We start from the raw sequence: 15864 nt of genomic DNA, 5'->3' as shown, positions 1-15864 counted from the left end.
GCTCATATATGAGGCATTTCATGTCACCGCGGCCAACTCTGTGCGCGACGTCTCAGGACTTGGATGGAAGTTGAAGAGATTGGAGGTCTAGGTGACAGGAATATACGTGCAGCATATTTTGCCGATATGACGTAGGGTTGCCTATTTACAGGGGACTCAAATTTTAAGAAAACGTCATACATACCTTTCTTTAAAGTGCTGTATTTTTGAAACCTTTTAACGGAACTTAATGAAAAAAAATTAATTGTACATTTTTTTACATTAATGTGCAACGTATAAAAACAAAAAAAAAATTAAGTAAACATTTTTCTTTTGTTATTTTATGGCCTTATAATAATCATATTCAACAATTTTTATTGAGCTTGTTGGTTTTTTTTAACTATAATTTTATTACTCATTAGGTTTATTTTTTGTTACACACCTTTCCTTTTTCTTGTTTTAATAAAATGACAAACCTTGAAGCTATCATTGGAGGTCTAATATTCTATTGCAATGAGTGTTGTTGATGTTGATGTTTCGGTTTCATTCAATGATAGCTTCAAGGGTGTACGAATTTGTTGTAACCTCTGGAGTTGAAGACTTGCTCAAGCTGCTAGTCTCTTTTAAATTTTCCCCAATCACGTCGTAAGCAGATTTCCCATGTGAACTTGCAACAAAGTGGACGCTTGGCTTTGTCCGCCGGAGGATCCAGTATGAAGTGCTGGCTAAAATAGTTCGCGCATTGCTCAGGACCCGACGAAGCATGGTCACCGAAAGAAATTTCGACCCCGTCGTCACGCTTAGTCGGGTTGGGCAATGGCCTCACGGTTGACCAAAGCTTGCTCACACCAGAGGTGAAGTTTCATGTCCTCAGATGCTCTTTCTCACTTCTTCCGATTATGTACGTTCACGAGCTGCCAAATCTCCGTATTGAGATCGCTAATGCGGGGATTTCCGGGATCCTGATGCTAAGGTCAGCATAGGTCGTCATGATAAGCTGTTTATCAGACCAGCGCAGACGATTATTATGTCTGGCGAGCTGCAGCAGCTGCCCATAATCCTGGTGAGTGCGTCGTCGTCCATTGTGCAGAATGTCAAATCGTCTATCTGCTCAGCCAAGTGTGTTCCCCTACGATAATTTGACAGGCTTGAATACCAAAGATCGTGGTGCGCATTCAAGTCACCAACTACCATACGGTTTACACCTCTGAGGAGCGCACCTAATTCAGGGTGATATCCTGCAGGGCAGCTGGTGACGGGGGGTATATAAATGTTAAATATTTCGAGCTTGGCATCGCCTGTCCGTATAGCAATACCCTGACATTCTGGGATGATACCCCTGCGGTCGTTGTCTGCTTCGAGGAGACGATACTGCACGGTGTGGTGCGTGATGGTGCGCTAGGCCACCACCATTTTCTCGCTCGTGATCTGGACGGTGCATATTCATATTTTGGACCGCAGCTATCAATCATGCCTATAACGGTATCCGACGGGTGCCATCCGCACGTATCTAATCTGATTCGCACTGTCATAACAAGTGAGTGTGAAGGATTAGGTTCGTGCGAAGGCCATCCTACGGACCAGAATTGGCATGTATCCTACTTGACATTGCGCAGCTAGTAGTAGTAGTAGTAATATCATACGTAATCGAACATTTAATTTCTGGATGCGACCAAAAAATGTCAAAATGTTTACCTGCAAACCTTCCAATATGGAAGAGTTCTACATAATTGCCAAAGGGCAGCACTGGGGAAATACATATGTATGTACATACATATATTAGACTGCATCACCAAAAAAAAGTGGCGGTTTTCCGCCGGGATTACAAAATCTATTATATTTTAAGACGTCCAACAAAATATATTGGAAAAATATTGAGATTTAAGCGAGCTGGACCGATTTGAAAATACCTCCAAAGATGGAGTGTTTTATGAATAAAAATAGTTTCTTAAAGAACTTTTTGAAGATAGTCCACTCAGTTGACAAATAGGGTTGGGCTTAAAAAATCTGTATAAAAATGTTTAAAAATCTTTTCAACGGAATCGTAACAATTAGATTTTTGATGCTGTTTTTTTACTATTTTCAAAGATTGATTTACGAAAAATTTAAATAACTGTGCCCAAACTATTCTAATTTAGACTTACCTTGGTAGAAAGGTATTTTTCCACTATTTTTATTTATGTGCAAAAATCATTCGTATCCCTTTTTTTTCAAATACCAACACATCTTAATTCAACTTTGACTGATGTTCGTTCATCCTACCTTTCTCTTTCATCTTTTGAATGAGCTTTTTAGCAAATAAATAAAAAAGGTAAGAAAATACCTTACCAATGATACCTCACAAGTCTAAATCAGAAGAGTTTAGGTTCAGTTATTCAAGTATTTTTTATACCAATCTTTGAAAAAAGTTAAAGAATATCATAAAAAATCTCATTACTACGATTCCGAAAATTTTTTAAGCTTAAACCGTTTTGTCATTTGAGAGGATTTAAAAAAAAACCTCTTTTTTATTTTTAATCATAAAAAACTCCACTTTTGGAGGTATTTTCAAATCGGTCCAGCTCGCTTAAATCCTAATATTTTTCCGCAATATTTTGGTGGGCGTCTTAAAATATAATAGATTTTATAATTCCAATGGAAAGCAGTACCGCTTTTTTTTTTTTATGGGGAGTGATGCAGTCTAATGTACATATATGTATATTAAATAACTCATTAAACCACAGATCTTTATTGTGTTTGTTTGCATTATTATTATTATTATTTTAGTTATTATTGTTATAATTAATGGTATTTACTCGCTTACATACAGCATTAATTCAATGTTTTAAAATTTCAGTTTTTTTTTTATTTAATGTTATAATTATAATAGCAGTAATTATAATTATAGTAATCAATAATTATAATATAGCAATAATGATAATAATCATAATCGAATTAGCAATACATAATAATAATAATAATAAGAATAGTAGATAATAGTTAAATAGTTAATTTTTATAAAAATTATCAACTTTAGTTTTGTATTTAAATTTCCTTTTTATTTGTTTCTTTGTAGTTTTGTTGTATGTAGTAAAAAGTGTATAACATTTCTTTTGCTACTAAATTATATGCGCGCATGCGCCTTTGTGTTCTACTACATAGATATTTATCTGCTCGACACGCACGCATTACATCCGCTACTTAAACTATGCTTTGTTTATATGTATGTTTGCGTGTATGTCTGCTGTATTCTGTTGCTGCTTTTATTGGTATGAAATCTTTGTTTCTTGTTGTTGTATTTGTTTTGCAATTAAAATAATTGTTTTAAGTTTTTAATTAATTTTATTTTATTTATTTTTTTTTTTAATTTTGTATTTTAAGTTAGTTAATTGGGTAGTCTGCAATACCTTTCTTTAAAATTTAAATTTATGTTTACCTTGCCACATGAGTGTGTGTGTGTGTATGTATATGTGTTATTTCTATTTTCGTGTTTGAATTTATGTATATGTATAGTAGTATTTGTATGTATGCAAGTGTGCTCGCATGTGGAGATTAGTTCGGTGCGTTTACCGAGCTCTCTTTGTCTTGCTTTCTTGACCAATCATGGCGCATATTTACTTACAATCGATCGCAGCTAATGCTATATCCCTTACCTGTTTCTTGCTGATTTTTAAATTTGTAAAATTTTAATGATTTTCTTTTATACAAGCAATTTGCTTTACTTAAGCTTTATTTTATTATGTTTCGCTATTTTCCAATGATTTCTACTTAAATTATAAAACTAGTTTTCTTTGTTTAAATATATATAAGAATTTGTAAAGCCTGTTTTAAAAGCTTGCCTATAACACCTGCCTTTGCTCCGCTGCAGCCAGTATGCCCATATTCGCTTTTTCCAGGCTGCAATTTTCGCGGATCAAAAGAAGTTTTCTTTTTCATTCCTAGTAGGAATTCCCTACTCGCACGAGCATTAGCGAGCCAATGTCGCTGTTATGTTTTGCAGCTTTTTGCACAAAATTTATCTACAATCTTAAACACTCTAATCGAACGTTATGTTACTTCGTTTCATTTAGTTTTTTTTTGTATGTTTTGTAAGGCTTTGAAGCATTCATAGCAACAATAAAGTTTATCAAATGTTTTTTTTTGTATTTTTTTTTATAATTTGTTGTTGTTAGCTCATTAAAAACGCATACTTAAAATATGTATGTATTTTTGTATATGTTTGTAGCTTGCAATATGTATTGTATATGTATGTATGTATGTACGTGTATATAGTATAATAAATTTATTCACTAACAAGCGCCATTTCACGCGTCGTCCTTGTCGGCATACCACCCAACGCTGACGCTGCCGATGCGGCTACTTCCAATTCTGTGTCTTCGTCTGTCGTCGCACCAAGCGATTTTTTCCTATCCACAAATTGCCCAGTCACTACGTCATCATCATTATCACCATCTGCATCCGGTTCGATGTCGGCAACATCTACAGGATCTTCTTCCGCCTCGGCGGCAAAGGACACTTCAGCGGGATTACTATCACCATTCTGCTTTTGTGTTGAGGCATCTACTAACTCATCACTATTGTTCGTGACGATTTCGGCGGCGGCGTTGACGGCGGGTTCGCCTCCCGTTGGAGGCGCTGGCGCTGTTGTCACCACCGCCGGCTCTTCCTCAGGTATATCTTCAATAATACTACGACTGCCTGACGATTTTGTATCGGCATCTTCTTCTTCGGACGATTTACGTCGCAAAATAGGATCTGAGGCGCGTAGCGAATTCTCAGATATGCCTACACCCTCGCCACTGGGGCGTAACACCAGGTACAACAGTATATCGGATAGGGAAATAATGCCAATCACTTTCTGATTCTCATCGACGACAACAAGCCGATGCACTTCGGCGCGCACAATGCGTTCCATAATTGTGTAGAGTGTGTCATCTAAACGGCACTTGTGTACGCCCTCGAACCATTCGTTGCGGTGTTCGTTTGCTTTGCGCAGCGAGACATCCAAGTCGTTGTAGGTCTTCTCGGCGGCCAAATTCTGCAAAGTAAAGCGAGGTTATGTGTAAGTGATTGTGTGTGTGAATATTTGGCATAGGCATAATTAAAAATTTATTTAAAGCATCTAATCCTGTCACGGATAACTAGTAAAAGTAATTAAGAGTAAAAGATAGAGATGAACAGAACATAAAAAGGAAAAGAAACTCACTATCGACTAATGTACCGAAGACGTAAAGGTGCTTACGAAAGCTGGTTAGATGAGATGGAGATGGTGAGACAATTCCACCAAATATTCCTTCTGAAAGTTGCTTCAGCAATGGTTTTAAGGCTTGTTGAGCCGAATTTTGTGATTAATAATCGAAAACGAACCAAAGACGTCTATCAGTAATGACAGTTGTGGTTTGCTTAGCTTCAGAAGGCTCTTAGACCCTCTCCAATCAACTCGTGGTAAAGGCCCAGTCACTTTGAGTTCCAAAATTTCCGAACAATACTAGCTGAGGTCAAAAAATGTCCATATGTCTAGTAGGGGATCAAAGGTGACGTACATACATAGGTCAGTAAGATCCCACAAAGTTGCTGTTGTATTAAGTAGCATACAAATTCCCCAAACAGTTTTTGGGGAATGATGCTGGAGTGACAGTCCTTCCCCAGATACCGGTTGCGTAGATACGACAGCCGTGGGAAACCGACTATCCTTTTTCTGGTGACAACTCTTCAAGAGTGAACTGTTTTGTTAAGTCGTTATCCACTCTTTTAAGGCCTGCGCAAACAGGCACGGTACGGTACAGGGCGGTATAATACCGTACGATACGCGATAACGATATACGCAAAGGCACTCAAACAGGCGCGGTGCAGTATAGTGCGGTAAAGCAAGAAACATTGTTGCCATACGAAGGGCGACGAGGTCAGGTTAGCAGTACTGTACACTATTTTGTAACGCATTCGTCTTTTTAAATTAATATTTATTAATGACATTTTTTCATCTATAATTTGAAGTTGTAATTATGATTTTTTGTTAATTTTAATCTAGTATTATTAATTTATTAATCGAATGTGGTAGAACTCTAGCTCTTAACTGCAACTCTGCTTACGATATATCTGCTTATACCGCGCGGTCAACTGTGCACCGCCTTGTACCGAACTTCCAATACCGCGTCTGTTTGAGTGCTCCCATATACCGCCATGGTATTTAATACCGCATATCGTACGGGATTATACCGCACCGTACCGTACCGCGCCTGTTTGATCAGGCTTTTATTTGAAATCTATGTGTAGTGTGAAGTCACACATTCTCCAACCAGTTCCAGGCAGGCAGGGGTGATCGGATGTGGGCAAGCCCAAGCGGGTCACGCCCCCAGTCTGCTTGAGACCGTGTCCAAAAATGGGTCTAGCCCATCGGATCGGCTGTGTCCCCGGTGGCCGTCTCCTCGTTTGCTGTAGCCGGGCCCGCTTTGGGTGATGGTTGGGTGACCCTTGGTTCGGCGGGGGTCTCCCGGGCATTTATATACATATCTACATATATAATTGCTTCCAGACAATTTTTCGTTCCAAAGTTCATTGACCTCAAGTACGCGCTCTTATCCACTAGATCTCAGTTCTTTTCACCCTAAGGTATAATCCTAATATCAATAAATTGAAGCGCGCCAAAAATGATTAAACTTTTGCTAAGGGAAGTATTTCGATTATTCCAGTAGAACTATTAAGAAATGTTATTGTCGAATGTATATAAGTGTCGCCGAAAAATTTAAAAAAGCAACTCCTATATTTGGCCAAAGATTCGTTTTTTGAAAATGCCTTGCAAAATGTTTTTATACTCAGGGGGTACGGCGAACCCTTTTTGCTTGCTTGTAAGGTGGTACGGTCTAATGCGTTTTGATTTGGAAAAAGACGACAAGACACTCGCTCGGTATTTCGGGTTCAATTCTGAATAGATAGAAGTTCAGCCCTTGACTTGTCGATTGCCTTGGTTATATTTCCAACTGGCGTTGATAAGGCTTCTTAAATTTAAACACTTTCATAGAGTGAACGTTTTTCGGGTTATTCTAAATACTAGAATTTTTGAAGGTATTGTAAGTAAGCCTTTAAATTTCATTTAGTGGCGACTAATATGATGGTTCCACTACAACTGTATCATGATTCTCTATAGAATCTATTTTATAATTGCCTCTAAAAATTTCCTCACAAGTGGGCGCCTTTCTGCATTCTTTGATATGCTCTTTGCATTTTGTCATACTTAATATTTAGAGGTTTTCGCATATTTTGTTTGTGATACTTACAATCACATCGAATTTCGCGTAAATATCCACCAGCCTTCCTTCAGAATCGACTAGCGGTAAAGCCGATACTCGTCGTTCCACAAATTTCTTCAACGCCATTATAATGCTTGTGTTCTCGTCCGCAGTCTCAATGTTGTCGTATGTGCCGATCCTTAAATCACGTAGGGTCTTCTGCATATACGAGGGCTTTGGTAATTCATTAATCTAATAAAAATGGGGGAAAATCGCAAGTGAATCAATGGTGAATACAGAGAATACTTTGGCTACTTAACAATTGTGTACTTGGATTTGAATGTATAAATGATTGGCATTTTTATACTAAGTATTTAAATTCCTTCTGTGTTTTATATCACAAATTCTATGTAATTGTGGCATAGCTAATTAATTATTTAATATTTACTTCAACATAAAAATATGTACATTCAATTCCAAATCTCATTATTTAAATACGACAAATTCGAATTAGTGTACGTACATATAAGAAGAGGAACCTCAGTATGCGTTTATGTGTTAATATATACAAAACATTGCCTGTCGCCGGATCAATGACCGGCAATCGATGTATGCGATTGTGTATGAGAATTTTAATGGCATCATAGAGTGAAGCATCCGGTCCGATGCTAACCAATGGCATAACTTGGTTATGCAACACACCTGTAAGTAAAAAATAAAATATCAGTAATCTGATCTAACTAAACAGTTGTCAAAATAATTAAATAGGCACATGTATGTACATTAGGGTGGCACGTACTTCGAAAAGAGCTCGCACTCTCGGTCTCACCCCTTAGAAATATGCTAAATGGGGGACCCATAAAAAATAGTTAGTATGTATTAATCTTATTAAATTAAACAAGCAATTCTTGTATATATATATCCATAGGGTTCTCGGAAACGGCTCTAACGATTCTGGTGAAATTTTTGTGCACAGATAATATTTTGGATTTTAAGCAATATATCAAATGGAAGGTATTTTAAAGATCCTTAATTCAAAAATATTTTTAATAAGGTTGCCACCTCTTCGAAATTAGTTACAACATCATAATATGTACATATATCAAATGGAAGGTATTTTAAAGATCCTTAATTCAAAAATATTTTTAATAAGGTTGCCACCTCTTCGAAATTAGTTACAACATCATAATATGTACATATATCAAATGGAAGGTATTTTAAAGATCCTTAATTCAAAAATATTTTTAATAAGGTTGCCACCTATTTTGAATCGCATATTTATTTAATTTTTGTTTAGAAAGAGAGAAGGTTCTTACGACAATGCTTTCCCTATACACAAAATGTTATGTCTTAGGATAATAGTGCAAGGTGGCCACTTATTTTCGGTTCTACACAATTTACCTAAAACATCGCAATATGGATATCACATGCAAGGTATTGTTGAGAACTTTGGTCAGAAAATATTTTCCATCAGAATTGCCACGCTTCCTTGTAATACAAATTTTTATCTTGGTAATCTCAATCAAAAATTTTTTTTTTATGTATACATAGTACGCATACACCTTCAAGATATGTACCATTCATTCCAGCGTATTTCGGAATAGAGTTGCCACCAAAATTTTGGAGTAAGGAATTTACTTAATAAATATGGAAATCCTATTTTTTGTTTGCTTATTTCCAAAATATTTTTTTTAAAGCTATCCAAATCTTGAAAACTTTAAAAAGTATATGCACTCCGGGTAAAGCTCAGTGAATCTGGTACTAAATTCGAAATTAGTTACAACATCATAATATGTACATATCTCAAATGGAAGGTATTTTAAAGATCCATAATTCAAAAATATTTTTAATAAGGTTGCCACCTATTTTGAATCGCATATTTATTTAATTTTTGTTTAGAAAGAGAGAAGGTTCTTAAACAATGCTTTCCCTATACACAAAATGTTATATCTTAGGATAATAGTGTAAGGTTGCCACTTATTTTCGTTTCTACACAATTTATCTAAAACATCGCAATATGGATATCACATTAAAGGTATTGTTGAGAACTTTGGTCAGAAAATATTTTCCATCAGGGTTGCCACGCTTCCTTGCAATACAAACGTTTTATTTTGTTAATCTCAATCAAACATTTTTTTATGTATACATAGTACACATACACTTTGAAGATATGTACCATTAATTCCAGCGTATTTCGGAATAGAGTTGCCACCAAAATTTTGGAGTAGGGAATTTACTTAATAAATATGGAAATCCTATTTTTTTTGCTTATTTCCAAAATATTTTTTTTAAAGCTATCCAAATCTTGAAAACTTTAAAAAGTATATGCACTCCGGGTAAACCTCGGTCAACCTGGGCATGGTACCGAGAATCCAAGCACTTTTATTTTGCTCCATATAACTGAGGGCCACCCTAATGTACATACATGTTTATATATACTTATACACACACATAAAATATTTATGTAACGCGTAAATGCCACTTACTTCGCCATGTGTCCAATTTGTGCTCTTCCAGCTGTTCCATTGATGCATTCGGTGACTTATAATACATTTGTAGGATTTTGATGAAATCCGTTATGGTTAGCATACCAACAAATTGTTGTTTCTGTGAGTCCCAAAGTGGTGCTGCACGCACACCATTGTATACGAGCGCATAGAACGCTTTCTTCACCAGCAATTGTGTATCGAAGACAACCAATTTAGCAGAGGTCGGTATCAGGTCATAGCACTTATGGAAACGGAAGAATTTCACGAAAATCTGTGAATCGTCTTCTTCTGTAAGAAAAAAAGGCAAAAAAGAATATGAATTATATGAGACACCATTGGATTTTTATTGTAATTCAGAGCGTAGTTTTTAATAGCAATAATAGAAAATTCCTTGCGGGTGAGAGCATTATAATTCCGACTTGACTTTTTTTGGACCACCCTATTATACATATATGTATGTACATACGTACACATTTATGTAATCTTTTTATACTCTATAGGTTTGTTCCACACGCTTTCTGGGCTGTTTCGGTAATTAGAGCGTAAAAATAAGTAACTCTCTCTATAAAAAAAAAATCGTAATTTTAGCGTAGGTGTGGTAGATATGGGTATACATTAATATCGCACCCCAATTCAAAAACAGTCACAACTCAAAAAATTCCAAATGTTCAGGAGAAGCCAAAAACTTTTGATGTTGCGGAAGCGACGCAAGTAAAACAGAAACAGTCCTAATAGTATTTGTTTTTCAGATAAAGAGGATAGTGATGAAAAAGAATTTTTAGCGAATGTTTTGTGGAAAAAATAAATTTGAAACATTTTGAGTTGTGATTGTTTTTGATTTAGGGTGCGACGCGTATAAGATTAAACAGGGGAAACCAAAGAAACATCTCTCAAGAAAAACAAAAAATTCATAAAAAAAATTCTCTATTAAAATTCTCAAATCAGTTTGCAGCTCTCAAGAATATTTACAGCAACGGCAAAGTACTTTTTCACGCAACAGCAAGAACGAAACATATTTGTTGAAATTTTTCTCGATAAGTGATTAAATTTTGGCAAGTTAGTTTTCAAATGCTCGTGAATTATTTTTTATTTTCAAATCTCACATTTTCCTATCTTTTGCTGTTATGCCGGATACCATTGTGCATTAAATGCAAAAAAAAATAAGAACATAAAAAAATACATTAAGTTCGTTTCCACGTACCATTTGATAAACTAGATTTTTTTGTTAATTTCAATGCCTGGTGGAAATTTGGCATTAGATTGTGTAAATTTGTCAAAATGATTAAAAAATTAGGCTAAAATTAAACATACTTTTGTCCATTCAATCAAATTGTTAAGAAAAAAATTCCACTAAGTGTAAACCTGTACAGTTTATCACTTGGATGTCCACCCTCTTGAAATTTTGCAGCATATTTTTACAAATATTAATGAGTTTCTTAGTAAAATTTAGCAAAACGGCAACAATAGCGAAGAATTATGATTGACTGATTTTTGCTGCACTGTAAAAATGACATGCCCTAAGCTAAAAAAAAACTGGTGTATATAGGAGGAGTCTATTCACATTTAGCCGCAATAACGACTTGTATTTGATCAGGAATTGCGGTAAGAAGATTTTGCAAGAGTTTTCGAAAATTAAGGTCTCTTTTAATTTCATTAGAAAGTTTTTCTGCGATCATACTCTGCGGCTTATGCTGAGTTTTCACTAGGCATTGAAATAAAAACAAAAATGACGAAAATATTTTTCCAATTGACATGTGTCAACAGAATTAATGACTATTTTTTATCGCAGTGATACGAGAATTTTTTCATGCCCAGCTTTGTCATTACAATTTTTGTAACTTAATGTCCATTTGAGCAGCGGCATTATATTTATTGAGCTGGTTTTCATTTAATTTCGTGCCACGAACGCTCAATAAGACTTATGCCGGATTTCCACTGGGCCGTTGTAATAAGTAAAATTTGGACGATTTATAGAAACAGACTTAATGAGCTTTGATGTAAACGCAAGAGTATTGCTCTTACACACTATGTAATCGCTTTCCTTTCACTTAATTCGTGACAGTAATTGTATTTTAGATTTTTGAAACGAATAAATCGGAGATCGATTAATCTAGATTCTAGAAAAATAATTCTTTGCCAAGTTTCGAATTTTATTTTGCAAAAAGGATAAAATTCTAATTAATACGGATACCTTTTCGATATTTGTTTCCGAAATTTTTACTTTTTGGCAGAATTATTCGTATGAGAAAAAGAAATATCTTATTATAAATTATATTGCTGGAATCAAGCCAACACAGCGAAAATAAATCTCGGAAAAATGCATACATAGCTTATTTAGCAAGAAAGTCCCAAATAATAATTATACAATTCTAGTCGGATATGAATAAATATTTCCACCGCATCTTTCATCGCCATAATTCCGATTTTTAGAATGCTAAATATTCGCTCACTATGGCTGAGTGGTTAGAGTTGCGTACTACTACGCCGTATGATCTGGGTTCGATCTTTGGTCTGAGCAACATCTAAACTAGAAAAACTTTTTCTAATAGCGGCCGCCCAAAGGCAACCTCCGAGTGCATTTCTGGCTTGAAAAATCTACTCATAAAGTTCATTTTCCGTTCGGAAGCGGCGTAAAACTGTAGCTACTGTCATTTGGGTTGCAACATAAGGGGACGCACACCACAATTTGCAGGAGACAAGCTCGGCTAAACACTAGCTATAACTAGCCTAAATTTAGTGTATTTAGTGCAACATCGCTTCCCCCCACTGTGCCGCACCTGTTTTGAGTAGCTGCCCCAGACACTTCTTCCACTTCTCCGACACGGTTTCAAACTCCTTTATACTCTCTAGTGGATAGTATTGTTGTGCCCACCAAAGATCTGTGGACTTTGAGCCACCACCGACTTCCAGACGACCGGCATGATTGGAATAGAAATGAAGTTGTAACATGCGGGCAGCAAGAGATGAACGCGTGCACCCAACGGTAAATTAAGTATCAGCAACACTGCAATTGTAATTTGTGATTGCTGACACGATGGCTATGCTGCTGCTTTTGGCCAGTGTAGAATGTGAAAATGTTGCGCGTTAAAAGCGCAACAGTGTTGTCAAAGAAACGGTTTGATGTTACACGCGATAGGCTTGCTGCTGGCTGCTGCTTACGTTGTGTTTGTGGTGGTGAAAAATTGATTAAGTGGCGCATTACCGTTGAATAAGTTTTGATTTTTGGAGCTGCTTTGATAAATTGAACTTTACTTTAATTTTTTTTTATTAGTTTTAACGACTATTTTGTTTTTTTTTTTCTTTACACTTTTATTGGTGTTAATTTCATCTATGCACTGAGCTCTGAACACTTTCGACGCTTATTTGTCACTAAAAGGAATTTGTTGGTATTTTCAGAAATTTTAGTTTCACTGTGTTTATTTCTGTCGTTAGCTGTGTTTATTAGAATTCATATTTTGTTATGTTACGTTATGTGCTCCCTACGCTTTAATTAAAGTCGAAAATGATATATTACATACATACGTATAAAATTGTTTCACTCGCAGCTGTTGGCTGAGCATTAATTTTTTTGTTTGTTTTATTTTTGCCTTCCGATCTACATTTCTAACGGATATTATGACCCATTTAAGTGAAAACTATTGGTTGCTAAATTAAAATTTACATTGTAAAGCAATCACCAAGGGGGAACAAATCGCTTTTGCACGGCATGTTGCCGGTGGTTCCTCTTGACTAGTTGCAGTTTAACAAAAAAAAAAAAAAAAAAATGCAATTAATTAAATAAAAAAAAAAAAAATGAATTGCCTCTTGGCTCAACTCCCAAAATGCAAAAACAGAAGCAAAAACTAAAGCAATGACAAATAAAACTGTCTTTCGCCCTATTTGCCATGCAACATAGTACATCCACCGATTTACATACATAAATTAAATTACCAACGTACATATAATTTTTTCTAATTATCACCACCATGCCAATATGCTTGAGGTTTGGCAACACTCGAAAGCATTTGTCAAAATCAACAATAAACATTTTCAACACGCAGGAATATAAACCACAAAAGCTATCAACGTTTATGCGATTTATTTTTTATTTTTTTTTTTGTGTAATTTTTTTGCAAACTATTTTTCGTCTGCTGCTTTTTCTATTCGCCGCTTGTGCATTGCGCAAAGTCCAATGAAAATGAAGTGTAATTTTGCAATTTATTTTAACAATGTGCACCTTGACAAAATGAAAATGAGTACGATCGCCATAGTTTATATGGCACGCGAGAGATCAGCACATTGCATTAAGTACCCGCTACGACAGACATCATTGTATACAAAACGAGCGGTCTCTAATGTAATGGGCGGTGCAGTAAAAAGTTGCAAAAAAAACGGCAAAAAAAATAAGCGAAATAGAACAGAAAAAAAAATTGAACAGATTTTTATGGGAAAAAATTAGCACAAAAGGTTGTAAATCTCGTCCATTTTTAAAGCTCAAAACCACCCAATACCCAATGCAGCCGCCTATAGATTTTACCTAAAATATACTACATCAACTTTACTTCAATTTTAATTCATTATATTCATTTTGTCGGAACCTGTTCAGGATAATTTCGTGCCTAGTTTCGAACTACACCGAAATGATCCCGAACTAGGTCTAAAATTAACCTGAAGTGGTTCTGAAATAATCTTGAAATTTCTAGCCCCAAAATAATGCCGAATTATTCCCGAAATGATTCCGAACTATTCCCGAACGGCTCCTGACATAGTACTGAACTAGCCTCGAAATGGTCCAAAAATAGTCCCGAAATGTTTCCCAAATAGTCGTGAACTAGTCCCGAAATGGTCCTGAACTCGACTAACTAACTCGAACTACTCTAGAAATGTTCAATTGTACATTTTTTCTGCTGTTTACACACCAAAAAGTCAATTTGTAACCAATAAAAACAAAATATATCAGGCCACTTTGCATACCAAAATAACTGTTAAGGCGGATTCATCGTTCTAGTTCAGAACTTATCTTCCATGTGGTTGATGTTGTGTTTCTCTCTATGTGAGAGCAACTGAGAAAAGTTCTAAACATTTTTAGGTTCTTAACTCAACTTCAACTTTAGTTCAGGACTAGAAAGATGAATCTGCCTTTATAAATGGACGAAAGTACCTACAGGCATTCGCAGCCACTCAAATTTAATGCCAAAACTTTTGAGAAATCTTAAAGTAGTACATTAGCATAAATCTTTCAAAAAGTTTATATGCTCCATTTATTGATATATGTATTCTTAGATAGATAAGCGGTCATTAAGGCTCTTTATAGTCGAGTTTTCAAAAAAAAACTATTGCAGAAACGCTATGAGAATCATTAGTTAGACTCAAGAGTAAGCATTTATTTTTGGATTAAATAACCGGTACCCTCGCTTTGAACAAATGTTCGACTACCTAATGAAGTTTAAACAACGAAATTTAATACATAGCTGCAGGGCTGTCAAGAGAAAATCCGGGTGCTGAATGTGTGGCAGGCCCCCTTTCTCCCTCAAAAAATTTTTTTTACCACATTTTTGAATCACATTTATCAACTTAGCAAGATATTATTATCTTCCAACTTAATTTTCGGAAAAACCGGGAGGAAGAAAACTCGATTTAATTAAAATTGATTTTAGGCATTATTTCTTGTTGCTGAAAGTTTTGCTCTTGTTCTCCATACAACATATGTTCGAAATTGTTTCGATGTGCACGAAAATGTGCATGCCCGTTAAGGAGAAAAAAAATCACCAATAATCAACGGTAAGCACTTGCATATTGAAACTTGCACTTTACTGCATACTAAAGTTTTTTCTAAAACGGGTAGTTAGGGAGTGTAAAATTTTAGTGAAAATTTGCACAAAGTTTGGAACTCAAATTTTTCGAGTTTTTGTTGTAGTCTTGCCCATAATTTTAAATATACTTACCGTCCAATTCTGAGTTTTCTTGATAAATTTGTTATAAAGAAATTTTATCAAGGTTTTTATCAAGTAAAAGCTCCCTTCGCATTCTGTGTCAATACTTATAAAACAAAAAGCTCTACGATGTCCACATGAGTGGAACTGACTTCATTGTCACATATGAAAAATATGAATTTAAAAGCAAAAAAGCTTTTGACTGCCGTAGCCGAGTAGGTAAAGATGTCGACTATGATTCCGTGTGTCGCAGGTTCAATTGCCGGCACATGGAGTATT

The 15864-nt window shown here is 35.5% G+C and overlaps 1 protein-coding gene across 1 annotated transcript in view; it reads right to left on the bottom strand.

The window, feature by feature from the left end:
- Nucleotides 1–3440: 3440 nt before the first annotated feature.
- Nucleotides 3441–15864, bottom strand: part of SNF4Agamma (SNF4/AMP-activated protein kinase gamma subunit) — a 263585-nt gene continuing 251161 nt past the window's right edge. The window contains exons 10-13 of the mRNA XM_017636644.1: nucleotides 9671–9961; nucleotides 7708–7886; nucleotides 7233–7436; nucleotides 3441–4996 (exon numbers count right to left, since the gene is read on the bottom strand). Of these exons, the coding sequence (XP_017492133.1) occupies nucleotides 4241–4996; nucleotides 7233–7436; nucleotides 7708–7886; nucleotides 9671–9961 (1430 nt within the window). The 3' untranslated portion in view covers nucleotides 3441–4240. The remainder of the gene's footprint in view (nucleotides 4997–7232; nucleotides 7437–7707; nucleotides 7887–9670; nucleotides 9962–15864) is intronic.

The sequence above is a fragment of the Rhagoletis zephyria genome, unplaced genomic scaffold (genome assembly GCF_001687245.7).
Source record: "Rhagoletis zephyria isolate East Lansing unplaced genomic scaffold, Rhagoletis_zephyria_1.1 Rzeph_scaffold_00126, whole genome shotgun sequence".
In the NCBI taxonomy this organism is placed as follows: domain Eukaryota; kingdom Metazoa; phylum Arthropoda; class Insecta; order Diptera; family Tephritidae; genus Rhagoletis; species Rhagoletis zephyria.
This window is presented reverse-complemented; position numbering and strand designations above follow the sequence as displayed.